Source organism: Anopheles coluzzii, chromosome 2, assembly GCF_943734685.1.
Source record: "Anopheles coluzzii chromosome 2, AcolN3, whole genome shotgun sequence".
Taxonomy (NCBI): domain Eukaryota; kingdom Metazoa; phylum Arthropoda; class Insecta; order Diptera; family Culicidae; genus Anopheles; species Anopheles coluzzii.
Window position 1 is genome coordinate 27,896,700 of NC_064670.1, and position 14,559 is coordinate 27,911,258.

General features: G+C 47.0%; 1 protein-coding gene across 2 annotated transcripts in view; it reads right to left on the reverse strand.

The window, feature by feature from the left end:
• Positions 1–13,981, reverse strand: part of LOC120961008 (tyrosine-protein phosphatase 99A) — a 45,624-nt gene extending 31,643 nt beyond the window's left edge. The window contains exons 1-4 of one of the 2 annotated variants that reach the window (XM_049606791.1): positions 12,338–13,981; positions 3,195–3,361; positions 1,348–1,474; positions 724–847 (exon numbers count right to left, since the gene is read on the reverse strand). In XM_049606791.1, coding sequence (XP_049462748.1) covers positions 724–847; positions 1,348–1,474; positions 3,195–3,361; positions 12,338–12,434 — 515 coding nt within the window. In that variant the 5' untranslated portion in view covers positions 12,435–13,981. The remainder of the gene's footprint in view (positions 1–723; positions 848–1,347; positions 1,475–3,194; positions 3,362–12,337) is intronic. The other variant, XM_040384547.2, reaches the window with a different exon arrangement.
• Positions 13,982–14,559: the final 578 nt, after the last annotated feature.

Consider the following 14,559-nt stretch of genomic DNA (forward strand, 5'->3'; position numbering starts at 1 on the left):
AATCTACAGTAATAATTGCTTTCTGTTCCCCGTAATTCGCACACACATGTACACACGCAAACAAAATAAAATCTTCATTTATTGCAAAATGACTTGTCACACGATCGCAGCCATCGTGCACAACATTGCTACTGCCAGCGATAGCTATCCATTTCAGTCCCATTTTCCCGTCAAGTGTTTACCTTTGGTTATTGATCTGGCCTCCCCCAAACCCATCCTTCTAACCGCAACGCCAAAGACAACTCTTTCTTCCGGCACCAGTGGGACACTGTTGGGTACTTCAAATCTGCCGTACCCTTTTCCAACCCCTCGCGCCGCCCCGCGCTCGTCCGATCCAAAGCCCGCCTAAATCAATACCGAAAAGAAATTTATAGCCTTACCGGGGGCATCCTGGCGCCGGGAAAAAATACCACAGACTGGCGCACCGAAGTTGCAACAGCGGAATCAATTTATCTTACACTTAACTCGTTGTTTGCGAAGGTATGTGCGGCAGCCGGTGGTTTTAGTGCCGGTGTTTTAAGAGGAAAAGGTTGTAAAATAAATATTCTAGCAGCTACCCCCTCCCCGGAAGCGCTGCGGCACTCGTACCACGGGGTTTCCCAAGGATGGTTTTGGTCTTGGCGGACGGATGGGACCCGGGGACCGGGGGTGAAAGTCGGTGTAAATCTAAACATAATGTCGGTGAAATCGAGAAAGGGCTTCCTTTTGCCCCGCTGTCCTTACCGTGTTTCGATGATGAAATTTGTAACCGGTGCATTTCGGGGGTCCTGCGAGTGGGCCCAGGATAAATCGACCGAACGTGACGTGAAGCTTACGACCAGCGGACGTCCGGGCGGGTCAGGCACATCTGGGGGAGAGAGGGAGAGAGAAGCGTGACAGAAGGAAGGAAACATGTAGCAACCGAAGAACAAGAAACAGATCTTATGGACGTTGAGAAAACAGAGCTGCCCAGGTAGCTGCCGTTTGCTGCTGCTGCTGCTGCTGCTGGATGTTGCTGCCACACGACACAACGACAGATCCGCTTAGCTTTTGCAAGACCAGCTTGCAGGAAAATGATACATTCTCTTGTCAACCAGTGTGGCCAGAAGAATGCCAACAATCTCGTATCGCCCACCTTCCCTCCCGTGCGAGTGGGTCGCGTGCCTGGGAGGAATGTTGAAGGGAATTTACTGCAGCAGCTTCCTTACAGCCGTACGTACCAGCCCATTAGTGCTGGGTGGGAGGTGATTCGGTGGTGCACAACCACAACTCATGCACGGCACCCCCAAACCTCGCGTAAGGTGTACATCCCATATTGTAACTCCACCAACCCTGCCCCCCCCCCACCCCCTCGATCAATGTGCTTACCTTGTACCAGCAAATCAACGATGGCTTCCGGGCTGTGCCGGTCGTTCAGCAGGCAGCTGTACTCGGCCGTATCGGACGCGATGGCAGGGCTAAGAATCAGGCTAAAATTATCACCCAGCAGTGTGAGCTGAAACGAGCGAAAGGGTAATAACAGAGAAGTCGTTGTAGTAATTAGTGCGCTGCGCAATGGGACTGCGACCGCTTTGCGATGGGAACGCCTGTAACGCAGGTGACAAAAAAAGGAGCTCGTCAAAAACGGAACACCTGCTCGATGAGGGCGTGCAAGTGTGAGCTGAAATGTGTCGATAAAGCTGACGATAATTACACTCGCAACAGCATCATTACACACTCGGCACAGCATACACACAAACGAGCTAAGAGAGCAGCAGCTTTTGTTTCTCGAAGAAAGTGCAGGATTGGAAGGGGAATTGAAGGGAGCTGGGGGGTTAATGTGAAGCAAAATGATGAGTTACATCATTATTTCACCCGAAAGCGGATGTGTCGGCGGAGACTGTACGATCCCTCTTTTTCTATGTTGTTGCTTTCTTGTCGTAGCTCTTGTCGGGTTTTTGCTGGGCGTAAATTGAGACAGAGGTCAGCAAACATGTCTGCCGATCGGGTCAGGATAGATGAGGATAGAAAGTTCGCACCAGCACATCCGCCGCTGCACAGCTTAGACCTGTGCACGATGAATGAGGATGGTTGGTGACCTAAACGGACAGCTTATGGTTTCGAGCATTCGTAGCTATTAAAGCAGCACTAAGCTGTGGCGAATGAAGTGTATACTGAAGGTGCCAGACCTGCGAGCCTTGGACGCGGTTTGACCGTGTGTGCACTGGTTTGGAGTGTAGACGATTGGACTAATTCTATTCATTAGGAAATTTGCACGGCCAGTGACGCTGACGCACTAATTAATCTAATACGCACCACGCTGTACACGGGAAAGTGTGATAGTACCGGCATGAATGAACACCACTGCTTCATCGCATTATAAGCTGTGGTAAACAAAAGGTGGTAAAAGAAGATTACCGTTGGTATAGAAACACAGTGGATGAATATTGAGTGATCCGTTGCTATGAAATGTTTGAATATTATTATAAAGCTGCGTTATGAAATGAAGTAGATGTCCTGCCGTCCTGCTTCATTCTTGTTCTCTGTATTGCATTCTCTATTCAAGTTGTGTTGTGCAGGGTGAGGAAAATCCATGGAGCCGCCTAGTGCCATTAAAAAAATGGAGACGCCTGGTACTGTTGGTGTTGAGGTGTGCGCTTTTATGTTGCTTTTAGTTCAATTATTGTTTTATATTGCTTTAGTTCATTTATCGTTTTATATTGTTTTATATTAGCTATTTATTGGTTGCTATTAATTATTTTATTGTTTCAAGCGAAACTGAATATTTGAATCATAAAGAGACGTTTAAAAAGACTTAAAAATGTTGAAGGTAAAGGAATCATTAACAAATGGATAAATGTTATTAGGTAAAATGCAGAATAAATATTTTTCCAACAATCATATTTGTTGAAAATACGACCGAAGCCGTAATAATGTGAATCTAAAATCATATTTGTCCTTAACTTGTATCTGTAACTTGAATCGGTGTGTATGTAATTCTTCATGTAATAAAAATACTTGACACAGAAACAACATAGATAAAATCACACACATTTAAAAGAATCTCGATTCCAATCTGCCTTCACCGTATCTCCATAATCAGCTTAAGGTGAGATGATCCATTTGATTTCGTTCCAATTCCTGCTGCATCGTTACACTTTAATCTATAGCTCATGCGTTCCGGCCACCGGCACTACCGACATAACAAACACGATAAGCAGCTCCCGCACACTTACCCGCTGATTGCTGACCAACGGCAAACCGTTGACGTACTCGGCGATGGTATGAGACGTGCGCCAAACTAGCGTCTCCACCAGCGAACGCTCGTTAACGCCCGGACAGTCAAGGGTAATGTTTTTGCCAGCGACCGCTACGTACTTGACCACGGGAATGTTTTCAATATCTGGAACGATAAGGGACAGAAATATGGGCACGAAGAGTTATCCACTGTTTGCTTGCGCGTGTTTTACCGCGCCACACAATAACGGTACAGTGAGCGGGGCGTAGGATCAGCACGACACAAAGCACGGAGATGAAAATGATGAAAAATGATGATGTCCATTACAGAAGCGGGGCACAGCGTTTGGCGAATCGTTTCTTTTTTTTGTTGTTGTTGTTGTTTCGTTTGCTGCTTCCCTGTATTTGCGCTTTGGCTGGTTTGCCTCTTACCCCGGCGTATGATTAATGGCCGTCCGGGTAAATGCGTGTTGCACTTGACCTGTGGGATTTCTCTTTTTCATGTTTTCGTGACATCAAACATGCGTAAATTTAAAGCCGTGGCTTTCCACCGAACATCATTTAACGGTCCGAGCCGGACAGGGGAGAGCGGCAGAATGAAACGGCCCAGCGCACAGCAAGCGATGGTTCATCGCGATACACGGATAACGGTTGGCCGGTCGCCGTGTGGGTTAGGATTTATTGGTTTCGAACAATTTATTTACAATTTAATAGGCCTTCAATGAACGTGGGATACGCGTGGCAAGGATACATGGAATAGGTTCAAAGTGGAATCACATTTCCAAGAATATTTATTGGCAGCAGTGTGTGTCGTGGCATTCAATGAAACCATTAACTGGACGTCCTGTTCGCCGTGAACAATAGTTTTATCATAAACGATCAGCCATCCACACGCATCATCCGCACGGCATATGGTTTTAATAACGCATATTACCGGGAAGGCAAACCTGCCTTCACTCAGCGCTATTTACATTCTACAGCTACATCCACCCAATATGTTGGGTTGGAATCGATTAAAAAGAACATCTCCTCGTCAGTAGCACCCGCTGGCGAACGGGTACCGTGCCGGAATGAGGATACCGCCAACGGGTTTCCTAAACAATATGTTACCCTTTTCCGAGAAGTTCGGATTCCATTCCACTCGCCTGCCAGCCCCATCCAGCAACTATTATTGTCAGCGAAACCGAACACATTCAGTAGCACGACAGATGCGCTTACCGGAATCGTTTCCAAACAGCAACCTTCCTTAATTTTGTAACACACTGTAAACATGTATCGAACCGAGACAAAGAAGGGAAGCGTGTTTATCGGTGATATTAGTTTGTCGAGAAGTTTCTTTTTACGCCCAGCCCACCCGCCCGTGTTTCCTTTGCCCTGGCGACCGGGAAACGTCCTCAAGAAACGCACCAGAAGATTGTGGATGGATCAAATCTGTCCCACTCAACCATAATCGGTCGGCTGACGATCCAACACAGCCCCGCGCAAAGACTGCCTCGGAAGTGGTGCAAAGTTTCGGTTTTCGGTTCTGCCACTCCTACCCTCGGGTTGGGGTTTGGTTGGGCAGCGCCATGTACGGGCGGCAGGAATCAGTAGCTTAATGACTGATAACTTTGGGGATTAATTGAAATAGTTTTTCTAGCGGAAAAGCTAATCAAAGCTTACATGAGTTTGTAAAGGCTGTCGAGAAAGTTGACCCAATATCGTCAATCGATTGATAAAGCTTCCAGCTTGACAGGTGGGAACAATGGCACCATGGTGTTGGCAGGACTTATGTATCAGCACTAAACGTAAGCAGAACGTTGCATATCAGGTTGCAGCAAGCATGGGAATAGTTGCAAAAGTGAGCAAACATTCCTGCTCACTGCTGTATGAAGGTAGCTCTGGAAGTAGGACAAAATTCAACAGAACAACAATACTGAAGATGGGATTACATTTCAACTTTAGATGAAAGAACATTCCTCGAAATCCATATCATATTGTCAGTGTTTGTTGCTACTGTGAACATACACACACCTCAACGAACTGTACACTTTTGCTGGAATCAAACACGTACAGGGTTTTGGATCGTTTGGAAAGAGGGTTCATGTTTACCATCAATATTGTACATGAAATCAAATCAACGTATGGAAAAACTTTTCCCGCTGAGGGTGTCTAGCAATGGGAAAACCCCTTTCATCTACCCATTGTGTGTGTATGTGTGTGTGTGATAGAATAAAACTTTACCTTTGATTTATCGATAGTATTATAATCGAAATTGAACAAATCAAATCAATGTCACGGGCAGACTGATCTGAGAATTCCCCAAATGGTTGGAAAAAGTCTGATCGAAAAGATACAAGGAAAGAAATAATGGGTGTGTTAGGTCGAAATTGAGCTTAAAATTTAACGTTAAAGAAACATACCTACAAGAAGAGCAACTTTCGTATATTGCCATCAAGAAGTGAAGAAAGAATCTCCATATTAGTGTTTTCTGCATGAAATACTAATAACTAACATTAATGGGACAATCATGCAATAACTTTTTTGGTAAGGCGAGTATAACTTGGTCATATGTAATCTCCACATCAAATGAAAAAATATAGCCTAATTTTACATCCTAAGCACCATAATAATGAACAGTACATTAATAATTCCCCGAACACGGTTCATGATTTTAGCAATCTCTTCACGTACCCAATCACTCTAAGTACGAATTATCGTCTCACCGGGAGCACCACCTACTTGTCGGTTCAACAGTATCAAAAAACAAAATACGAAGGAAAAAAAACACGAAATCCCTACACTAAATCAGCGCAAACGTACGACCAAAGTTTGAACACACTCCGCACTACGATTAGGAAGTGGATCAGATAATTGTTTGATAAAACGAACCTCAACAGATCGACCTTTCCCCCTTGCGCTTCACTTTTCTTTTACTTTACCCAACGCACACACACGCACAGAGATACAAACACACCAAAACTTTGCCAGCGTCACAACCAAACAACCGCAACGGGAGCGAACTCTCGCGGGGGCTTGCTGGACGGGCCGCAAAACGCAGGACAAGTTTCGGGATAAGCTTCAATAACACAAACCGACTGGTGCGCGCTTACACACACACACACACGCAGCAGTACCGTACGCGCGAATGCTTAGTCATTCGAAAACAGCGTTTTTGTGCCACAGCTGACTACACAAGATCCACCCTACTCTCCGCCCCTTCCAGCACCGAACAGGGCCGCACATTCGCGAAGCGTAAAAGCAAAAAGCGCGCGATGCTGCTGCTGCTGCCTTTTCGGCTCGGTTGCGTCTGAAGTGGAAAGGTTTCGTTTAACCGGTTGATTGAGTTGCTCGCAAAACTTGTTTGAAGTGAAACTTATCTTTTCTGATCTCCCATCGGAACTCTTCTCTTACCTCGTCCCCCTCCCTCCGATTTTACGGGGTAACTGGCCCCGCTCCACCGACCTCCTTTCTGCAGGTAGAGAAGTCTTTGTCCGTGGCTCGTAAGCCGCCGATGCTGCGGTACCGGTGTCCTTTTCTCGCGCTGGCAGCGTGCACGCGAAAATGCGAACACGCTGCACAGATTTCTTGCTCCGATCAGCAAGTCGCCCGGACGAGACCCGCGAGAGTGCTGTGCAGATCGGGTTGATGTTTTGTGTTTTTTTTTCTTCTTCCTTTCCTTCTTCGCTCGTATACTTTTGAAGCGAACAAAACTTTCTCCTTTCGCCGTAGCGGGCCAGTTTTTATCAGTTTTTACGTATCATCTCACTGTTTGTGTGTGTGTATGTGAAAAAAGAAAATGCAGACAGGCAGACACTTCGGGACGCTACCATTCGAGTGTTTGCCAGGGCAGGGCTAAGCAACTAAGACGTTCGATCTTAAGCGCAGTAGCTCAGAGCGCGCGTCTGGAACAGACAGCTGCCGCTGTCGTAGTTTGGCTTTCTTCGTACGCCTTACACGGCGATCCAACATCGGACGGTCGGATTGATGGAGTGGGGGCCGGTAGTCGCGTGATCCCCAAGCGCCACACAGAGCCACGACCTGTCGAATGCAGAGCATCCACCGGCAAAACCGGCTGTGGCACATTTTATCACAAAATTGGAATGACACACGCGACGACAGTGAGCAAACCGAGCTGTGTGTGTGGAGGGGAGAAAGATAGATGGGGAACAAAACGGTTACTGCTGCAAGTGGAAATCTGTGCAAAACTCGTCCGAACACCGTTACGTCAGTCTCCGTTCGGTATCAATCGGTTGTAGGATTATAAATGTATTTCTTCCACCCCGTTTCGGATGCTGGAGATGACGCTTAGGGCAAGCTGGTACCAGTTTTGTAAACGCTCTTCGCCTCTCCAAAAGAATGGGGGACGCTCAATGACGCTCAAATGAGTTGGGAAGGAACGTTAATAAAAAAACGATCAATGCTAGAAGTAGAGAGGAGTGACCGTGCCCAGACGTTCTTGATGCCGTCTGCTGCTGCTGCTGCTGCTGCAGCGTTCGTCTTGCTACTTCGCCGTACGAATCGAACGAAATGATTTTGTAGAATCAAATTAACAAATCATAAGCAGAGCACGGCTGATAGCGGTGGATGGTCGGCGGCAAGTGCAGGGTCGTTTCGGTTTAAGGATAATCTTGTTTGCCAAAAGGACCTCGGGCCAAATTAATTGGATTATTAAGAAGGTGCAAATGAGCGTCTCTGCTTTCCCGGAGTCGTAAGCCATTTGTCAATTACGTTGAGTCGGGTGGAGAGCGACCGAACACACGCCGAGCATTGACGTTGAGTGAAAACAGTTTCCCAGGGCAAATGGGGCCGTTGTGCTTGCTTGTTCGGGTATAAAGATCATTCTCGTCTTTTGTGCAGTAATGAAGCGCAATGGTATAGTTTGGTGATGATTTTTGTTTTGTTTTGCCTTCTCCTGTGTCAGTCTCACACAAGTAAGCAAAATGTGTGTGTTTGGGTATTGAATAATACTGAACCTGATTTGATTCTATGAATAAAATTAGTTGGTTTCATACACCACAATGGTCGTGTAGGTTTTTCGAAGGAACTGATAATTTACTTGAGTTGACATACCCAAGGGAGTTTGAAAATGCGTCTCTTGAATAGCTTACGCAGTATTAAATTAAAAATATATATAAGCAATATATTAAACACTATAGTAGAAAATCAATATCAAGCCATAGTCCTAGCGTACAGTTTTAGTACTATTGTGATAATTAAAAAAGCATTATGCCCAAAATGAATATATTTATTAACAGCTGATAACATGTCGTTCAACAGCTATGATATACTTTCAATCCAATCACAATAATTTACAATAAATTTTTCGCGTGATCTACATGATTTTTAACACGTTACAAGGCAAAAAACAAACTTACAAACTTTAAACGAATTTTAGATCCTCGTTAATGCCTTTTTTATGCGTTGCCAACTAGTTTTTTCCAATGATTGGATTTTTCTGTCATGATTTATTGACTACTTTCTTAAAATTTGTTGACTCATTTGGTTTAAAAATCAGTTTTGGGACGATGCCAAAAAAGGTTTGACACTATTTGTCTAAAATATCTGTAAAACGGTCAATAAGTCACGGATTGAAAAATATAAAAATTAGGAAACAGGCAATACATCGTGCAAAAACATTCTAAAAACCTACAAAAATCGGATTTAAAAAAACCTAAAAGGCATAAAAAATTGAAAAGTTACAGTTTATTTTAAATTTAATGTGCCATGTGAAGCGGAAATCAAACTATTCTTCGAGTTATGAGCAGACGAAACTTAAAACCATTCTAAAGAACAGCCAGATATATGTACACACGATTATGCAAACCAAAAAGCAGGTTTTCATATTAACCAAAACATTCTAAAAACCTGGATGTTGTGTTAACTGAATTTGCTTTTCTATTCTTGTGCGTAGAAAGCAATCGTCTGTCAAACTCATCAAAAATAAAGCGCCCAACGCCCAACTGACATCGTCCACAACATCCCTCCTAAATGTTGGTTTTTATAATGGGAAGTAAAAGAAACATCATTGCAGCCTTTTCATCACACAATTGAACTGTTCCCTTTAAATAGCACAAACAAAAAGGGTACATTAATTATGTTCCCAAACAAAGAAAAAAAACACCATGCTTTCCAACCACCTTTCAGCCACAGTTCACGGCTGTGCGTCCTGTGCGGGATGCTGTGAACGAAACAATTGTCAGAAGACGCTCATTTCAACCTCAAAACGGTGGACGAACCCCAAACCGACAAACCGTTGTCGAGGTGCGCGCTCGCTCACACACACATACCCGAAATTGTGTACCATAATTCAACCAAATACTTCACCATTCATCCTAATTCAGTTGTGATTTGTTTGCCCTGGGGGCCCTCGCCCCACTCCCCGCCGGCCGTCTGCTGGGAGAAAAGCGATTCCTACCCTTGCGACGGCTGTCGCTTCCCGTCCGCAAGAAAGCGCGCACGAAGCGAACGGAATCAAAACGGGGCTTTTTCCGGCTCGATTGCGTGGGCATGGCCAACTACTCTACTCGCCTCCCCCCCCCGCCATTGAAGCCCACTCAAACCGTTTCCATCGTACCGAAAAAACACGGTCCTTGTCGTCCCTGCCCGAAATCAATCATTTGTAATGTATCGTCGAATAAATTGTCGAAACACTTCACCGCGACCGGGCAGAGAGTTCGGCGAGCGGGCGGTGTTGCTCACCGTGTTTGCCGCGCCTGCCGAATCGGAACGGAACGGTTGGGAAGCTCGTTTAAATGTCCGGAATAAACTTCTCGCCCCGTGGTTACAGTGGATGGGAGGGCCGGAGCGGGAGCCGGGGGAAAACTTAGGGGTCGTACGGTCGTGGTGGTCGAAAAAAGGGGTTGTATTGAATTTTTCTACTTCTTCTTGTATTGCTGCTGTGTTGTATTTTTAGTACACGAAAAGTGGCCCGTAAAAGTCCCACGTGGGATCTGGGTGGCTGGATATCGCGCTCGTGCTACGATGCTGGCTCTCTGCTCAGGAGGGCGAGACGATGGGAGGCGAGCGGAGTAGATGGGACAGATGGGCAACCGGACTGAGGGGAAGGGGGGGGGGGGGGGGGGTGGGTTGGGATCGAAACGTTCGAGGCAATGTGTATTTAAATTGCTAATATTGACAAGGATGTATCGTTCCTCCCATCGGGACGGAAAATGGTGCCGGCGTGTGCTGGTGGTGGTCGTGCCATTGCCTGCCCGCCAACCGTCTGGCGTGCTGTTGCTAAATTTGATTATGTGTTTCATCTTTTGCGTAAACTCGTTTTGTGTGTGTGTGTGTGGCGGGGGTTTTGTTATTCTCCGGCGCGGCAACGGCCCGCGCAGACGGACGGTTTAGCTTGCAATTGATTTTGCGTTCTCCGAACCACGCGAGTCAATCGATTATATTTGACTACTATTGAAATATTAAACACGATGGAAAGCCATCCTCAGCTCGCCACCGCCGTGCAGGGAGAGTCCGCGGGCGGGCAAAAAAGCGTTCGATTGACGTTTGTCGAATGGATTAACCTTTGTTGAAGGCACAAAGTGGTTTCCACCCGCGTTCCGTCTTTCTTTTCATTTGATTATATTGTCAAGAAGCTGTACAAACAAAGCACTGTTACATTCTATAACATTCGTCACACTCCCTTCTACACTTCGGTTTGTTGGATAGGAAGGATTTATTTTACTATTGTATGGCTATTGAAAAGCTTGCCAGGAGAATTTTGTTACTATTTACGTTAATAGTTGTGCCACATACTTTAAACTTAAAATGTCTTTCAATAGTAGTGATGTAGCCAATGCATTATAGCATTATTTTAGTATTTTAAAACGCTCCATAAGCAAGGTACTTAATTATATTCCGAAGGAAGCTGAATGTGTTTCAAAGCAAACCAACAAACTATTTGCCTGTATGCGACAAATGGGCAAATAAATTAGCAAACACAATTCGAATCATTTTGCATACTTTCAGGGCGCCCCAGCGAAATGAATTATGAGTTGCAGCACAATTTTCTGCCCACCATATCCGCCATTTACACAAAATCAATTTCACTATAACATCAATCTTAAAATGACTCATGCGACCCCATTAACGCGCCACTGTACTGTTCGCTGGCACTGGCTGCTTCCTCCTCACGGACCCACAGATCGATAGGCAGCAGGGGTACGATCGATACTGCTGATAAAAGCCAAGCTCGGCCAGTGCCAGTGGCAGCAAGGATGCTGGGATAATACACCTGTGTTATGCTTCACCGACCGTAAGGATACTACTGCCAACTAGCAGCACAATCAGCTCGTTATCCACCCAACACACTTAGTTACACTGCGACCTGCGTGTAGGGGGGAGGGGGGGGGGGCAAAGGTTCCGTCGGGAGGAGGAGGATGGGGAATATATCTTGCGTATCAGATTGTAGACAGGAAGGTTTCCTGCCGCGTGCACGGAGCAAGGAAGGACGCCCCAGAGCTCAACGGATGAGCTATCATAGCCCGCAGCCCACAGCACATGCTTATCCCTTTCAAGATGATGCACGTAATATCGTTTAGAAAGATGCTTCAAAGTTTAAGTAGAGAGCGTTTAATAAAAATCCAATAAAGACGCAACGGGGTCGATAGGCAATGCCCTCGAGGGGGGCGTATGGAGCGGAGGAAAGGGCACGGGGAAAGGGTACCGCGTACCAACGCAACCTGAAGTGCTTCTAAGCACAGGTCTGCAGGCGTGTGTTCGTGTTAGCAGCAGCAGTTTTTTTTCGCTCCTCACTTTTCTTCTCGAGCATACCCTGCGGAGGAGTGTGTTTTATCGCAGCGGGGAATTGTTGTAGCATTTTATTCCTACTTTTTCCGCAAACAAACACGCACACACACGCAGGCTTTTGCAGCTGAAACTGTGCTTTAATGCTGTATCTTAACGCTTCGGACCACTTTCCAGCAGCACTCGGGTCGCTCCAGTTGCAACGCAACAAACAACAAGCAGAGTGTGAAAAGTGTAGCATTTTAACCAGTAGCATGGTTCGTCATTTTTACTCCGCAAGCACTTTATTAAATGCTTCCCAGCTCGTGCGTCGTGCCTGTGCCACTTTGCCGCTTTGCAGTCGCTGCCGAGGGAGATTCCTTCGCCATCCACGCAGAACGTGTAGTGCGCAGCGAGTGCAAATTTAAGAAGCTCTTACCGAAAATTCGACTCGTACCGGAACCGGTAATGAAGGATGCTGCCAAAATTAATCCACAGACGATAAAGTTCCACTGCGCAGCGATGGAATACCTCATGGTTACGGAACCCGGCTGGCCGTGCGTTGCAGTTGGACCGGGTTACGGCATTCAGTGGCAAGAAATCGCTCTCCTCCGGGGACCACTTACCAAAACCACTGCCCAATCCATACACACACACACTGCACTATTCGCGGTGGAAGGCGCCGAGGGAGTCGATTCCGTGCGAAACACTCCACCAACGGATCAGCCAGCCAACAATAGCGATATAATGTGGGGCCGATATATTTCATAAAAACGCCAAAAAAACACCTCTTTTTCGGAATGAATTGCCGTTTCGCTTTACCAATGCAGTCACCACCGAAGCAGTTGAATTATTATGCTAATTCAAGCCTCGCACTGATCCGCACTACTGACCCACCGGGAATGGCCTGAGGTGGTGGTGGAGGCTGCCGAGCGAAAGAAGCTACACCACAGTGCTTCACAGTCGTGGAACGTTTCGGTGGGACCCGAACTGCATGGCACACGGGTTTCGCACGTGACAAAAGGATGACTCTCTCTCTGCACTCTATGGCACACTCGAGAAAAAGTGGTACCCAGTGTTTGAAATATTTTTAAAGTGCACTCCACACCCGCGCAAACACTTTTCCCCGAGCTTTTCAATGGTTCCGCATGCCACTCACTGCACTTCACGCAACAAACTTGCTTCGAGATTTTCACCGCCGCTCTGGCCACTTTTCACTTCGCTCTCGTTGGCATCTGCTTGCAAGTATCTGCCACGGTACCACTTTGCGTTGGTTATTGCTATGACTTTGGGGCAACAAGCGACACACTTTCCTGGCCAGCAGAACTACACCGTGCTGAAATCACCACATCACCACGGGCACGCTGATTTTTCCGTCACTCGCCCGCAAACACTCTATTTAACTGACACCACGCTCAAAACAAACGCGCCTACCCCTGCACGGAAGCGCCTGTTGTTTACACAACGGATCTTGACACTTTGTTTTGCCACCCGAACTGCCCCCTCACACGACAAAACACGGCCGGGGCGGCGGCGGCGGCTGCAAACGGACGATAAGCCTGACCAGCTGTAGTGCCACCGCGGTGGGCTGCCCTGCGCGTCGTCGATTTGTCTGGCCACTGGGGCGGCCGGTGACACGCGTCGTTGCCACTGACTGTTGACATTGCGGTACGGTTGCTACGTTTTGTTTCTGATGGCATCAGCGAAAGTGTGAGCTGTCACATTTTATTGCAACATAACCATTTTTTTTTGGTTGGTTGTTGTTTTCTTCTTATACACACCACACGACAGACACGGCGACGCGCTGCTGCTTATCAACAAGGAGCATTACGGAGCACGATTTTGCGATGCAAACATGTTCACATACACACCGAGCCCCCGGTGCGTCACACGTGATCGTTATGAGAGAACGAAACACACACACACACACACCCACACAATCTCGCAGCAAATTGGGTGCGATACGGTTTGATGGTTTTCCCGTCGTACTATCCAATATGACACCACCAGCACTGTGAATGGGATGGCCGGGCCCGTACGAGCCGCGAGACGAACGCTTTTACTCCCTCTGCCCGAACGCGGTCAAGGATAACGCGATACTGAACGGAACATCAGGCCAGCATCGCCACCGGAAGCGTGTACAATGTGTATGTGTATGTGTATGGTGCGCTCTCCTCCATCGCAGATAGCACTCCGACGCCAACTCCTTCCTTTGCACTGTGACCGGAGAGCGAGAGTGCTGCTGAGAGTGTAACTGACATTCGGAGAAAAGTAGCGTGAGCGAAGAGCAATAGTGGTACACGGGGGCGAGCGAAACGCCATCACGCTCTGCCATACTGCTCGAACCCGGACGCGGGCGAACTGCTGTTTACTACAGCTGCTCGACTGTGCGCGCCCCACTCGTGGCCCGTTTTGTTGCCCGTCGTTGCTGAGCAACGTTTTTCATTCGGAGCGGAGCGGAGAGCGGAATGTTTCGAATGGTTTTCCGGTGCGTGCTGGAAATGGGATGGGGCGTAAGAAGTGGTAGCCAGAGGTACAGGCAGCAATGAGCGACAGCGGTTACTTTTCGGCTTATAGCTAGGGATTAGGCGGGCTTCCTTTTTTTTCGGAGCTTTCTTCTCGGTAGCTGGAGCCAAATCAAAGATACAGGGGCAAAAACGA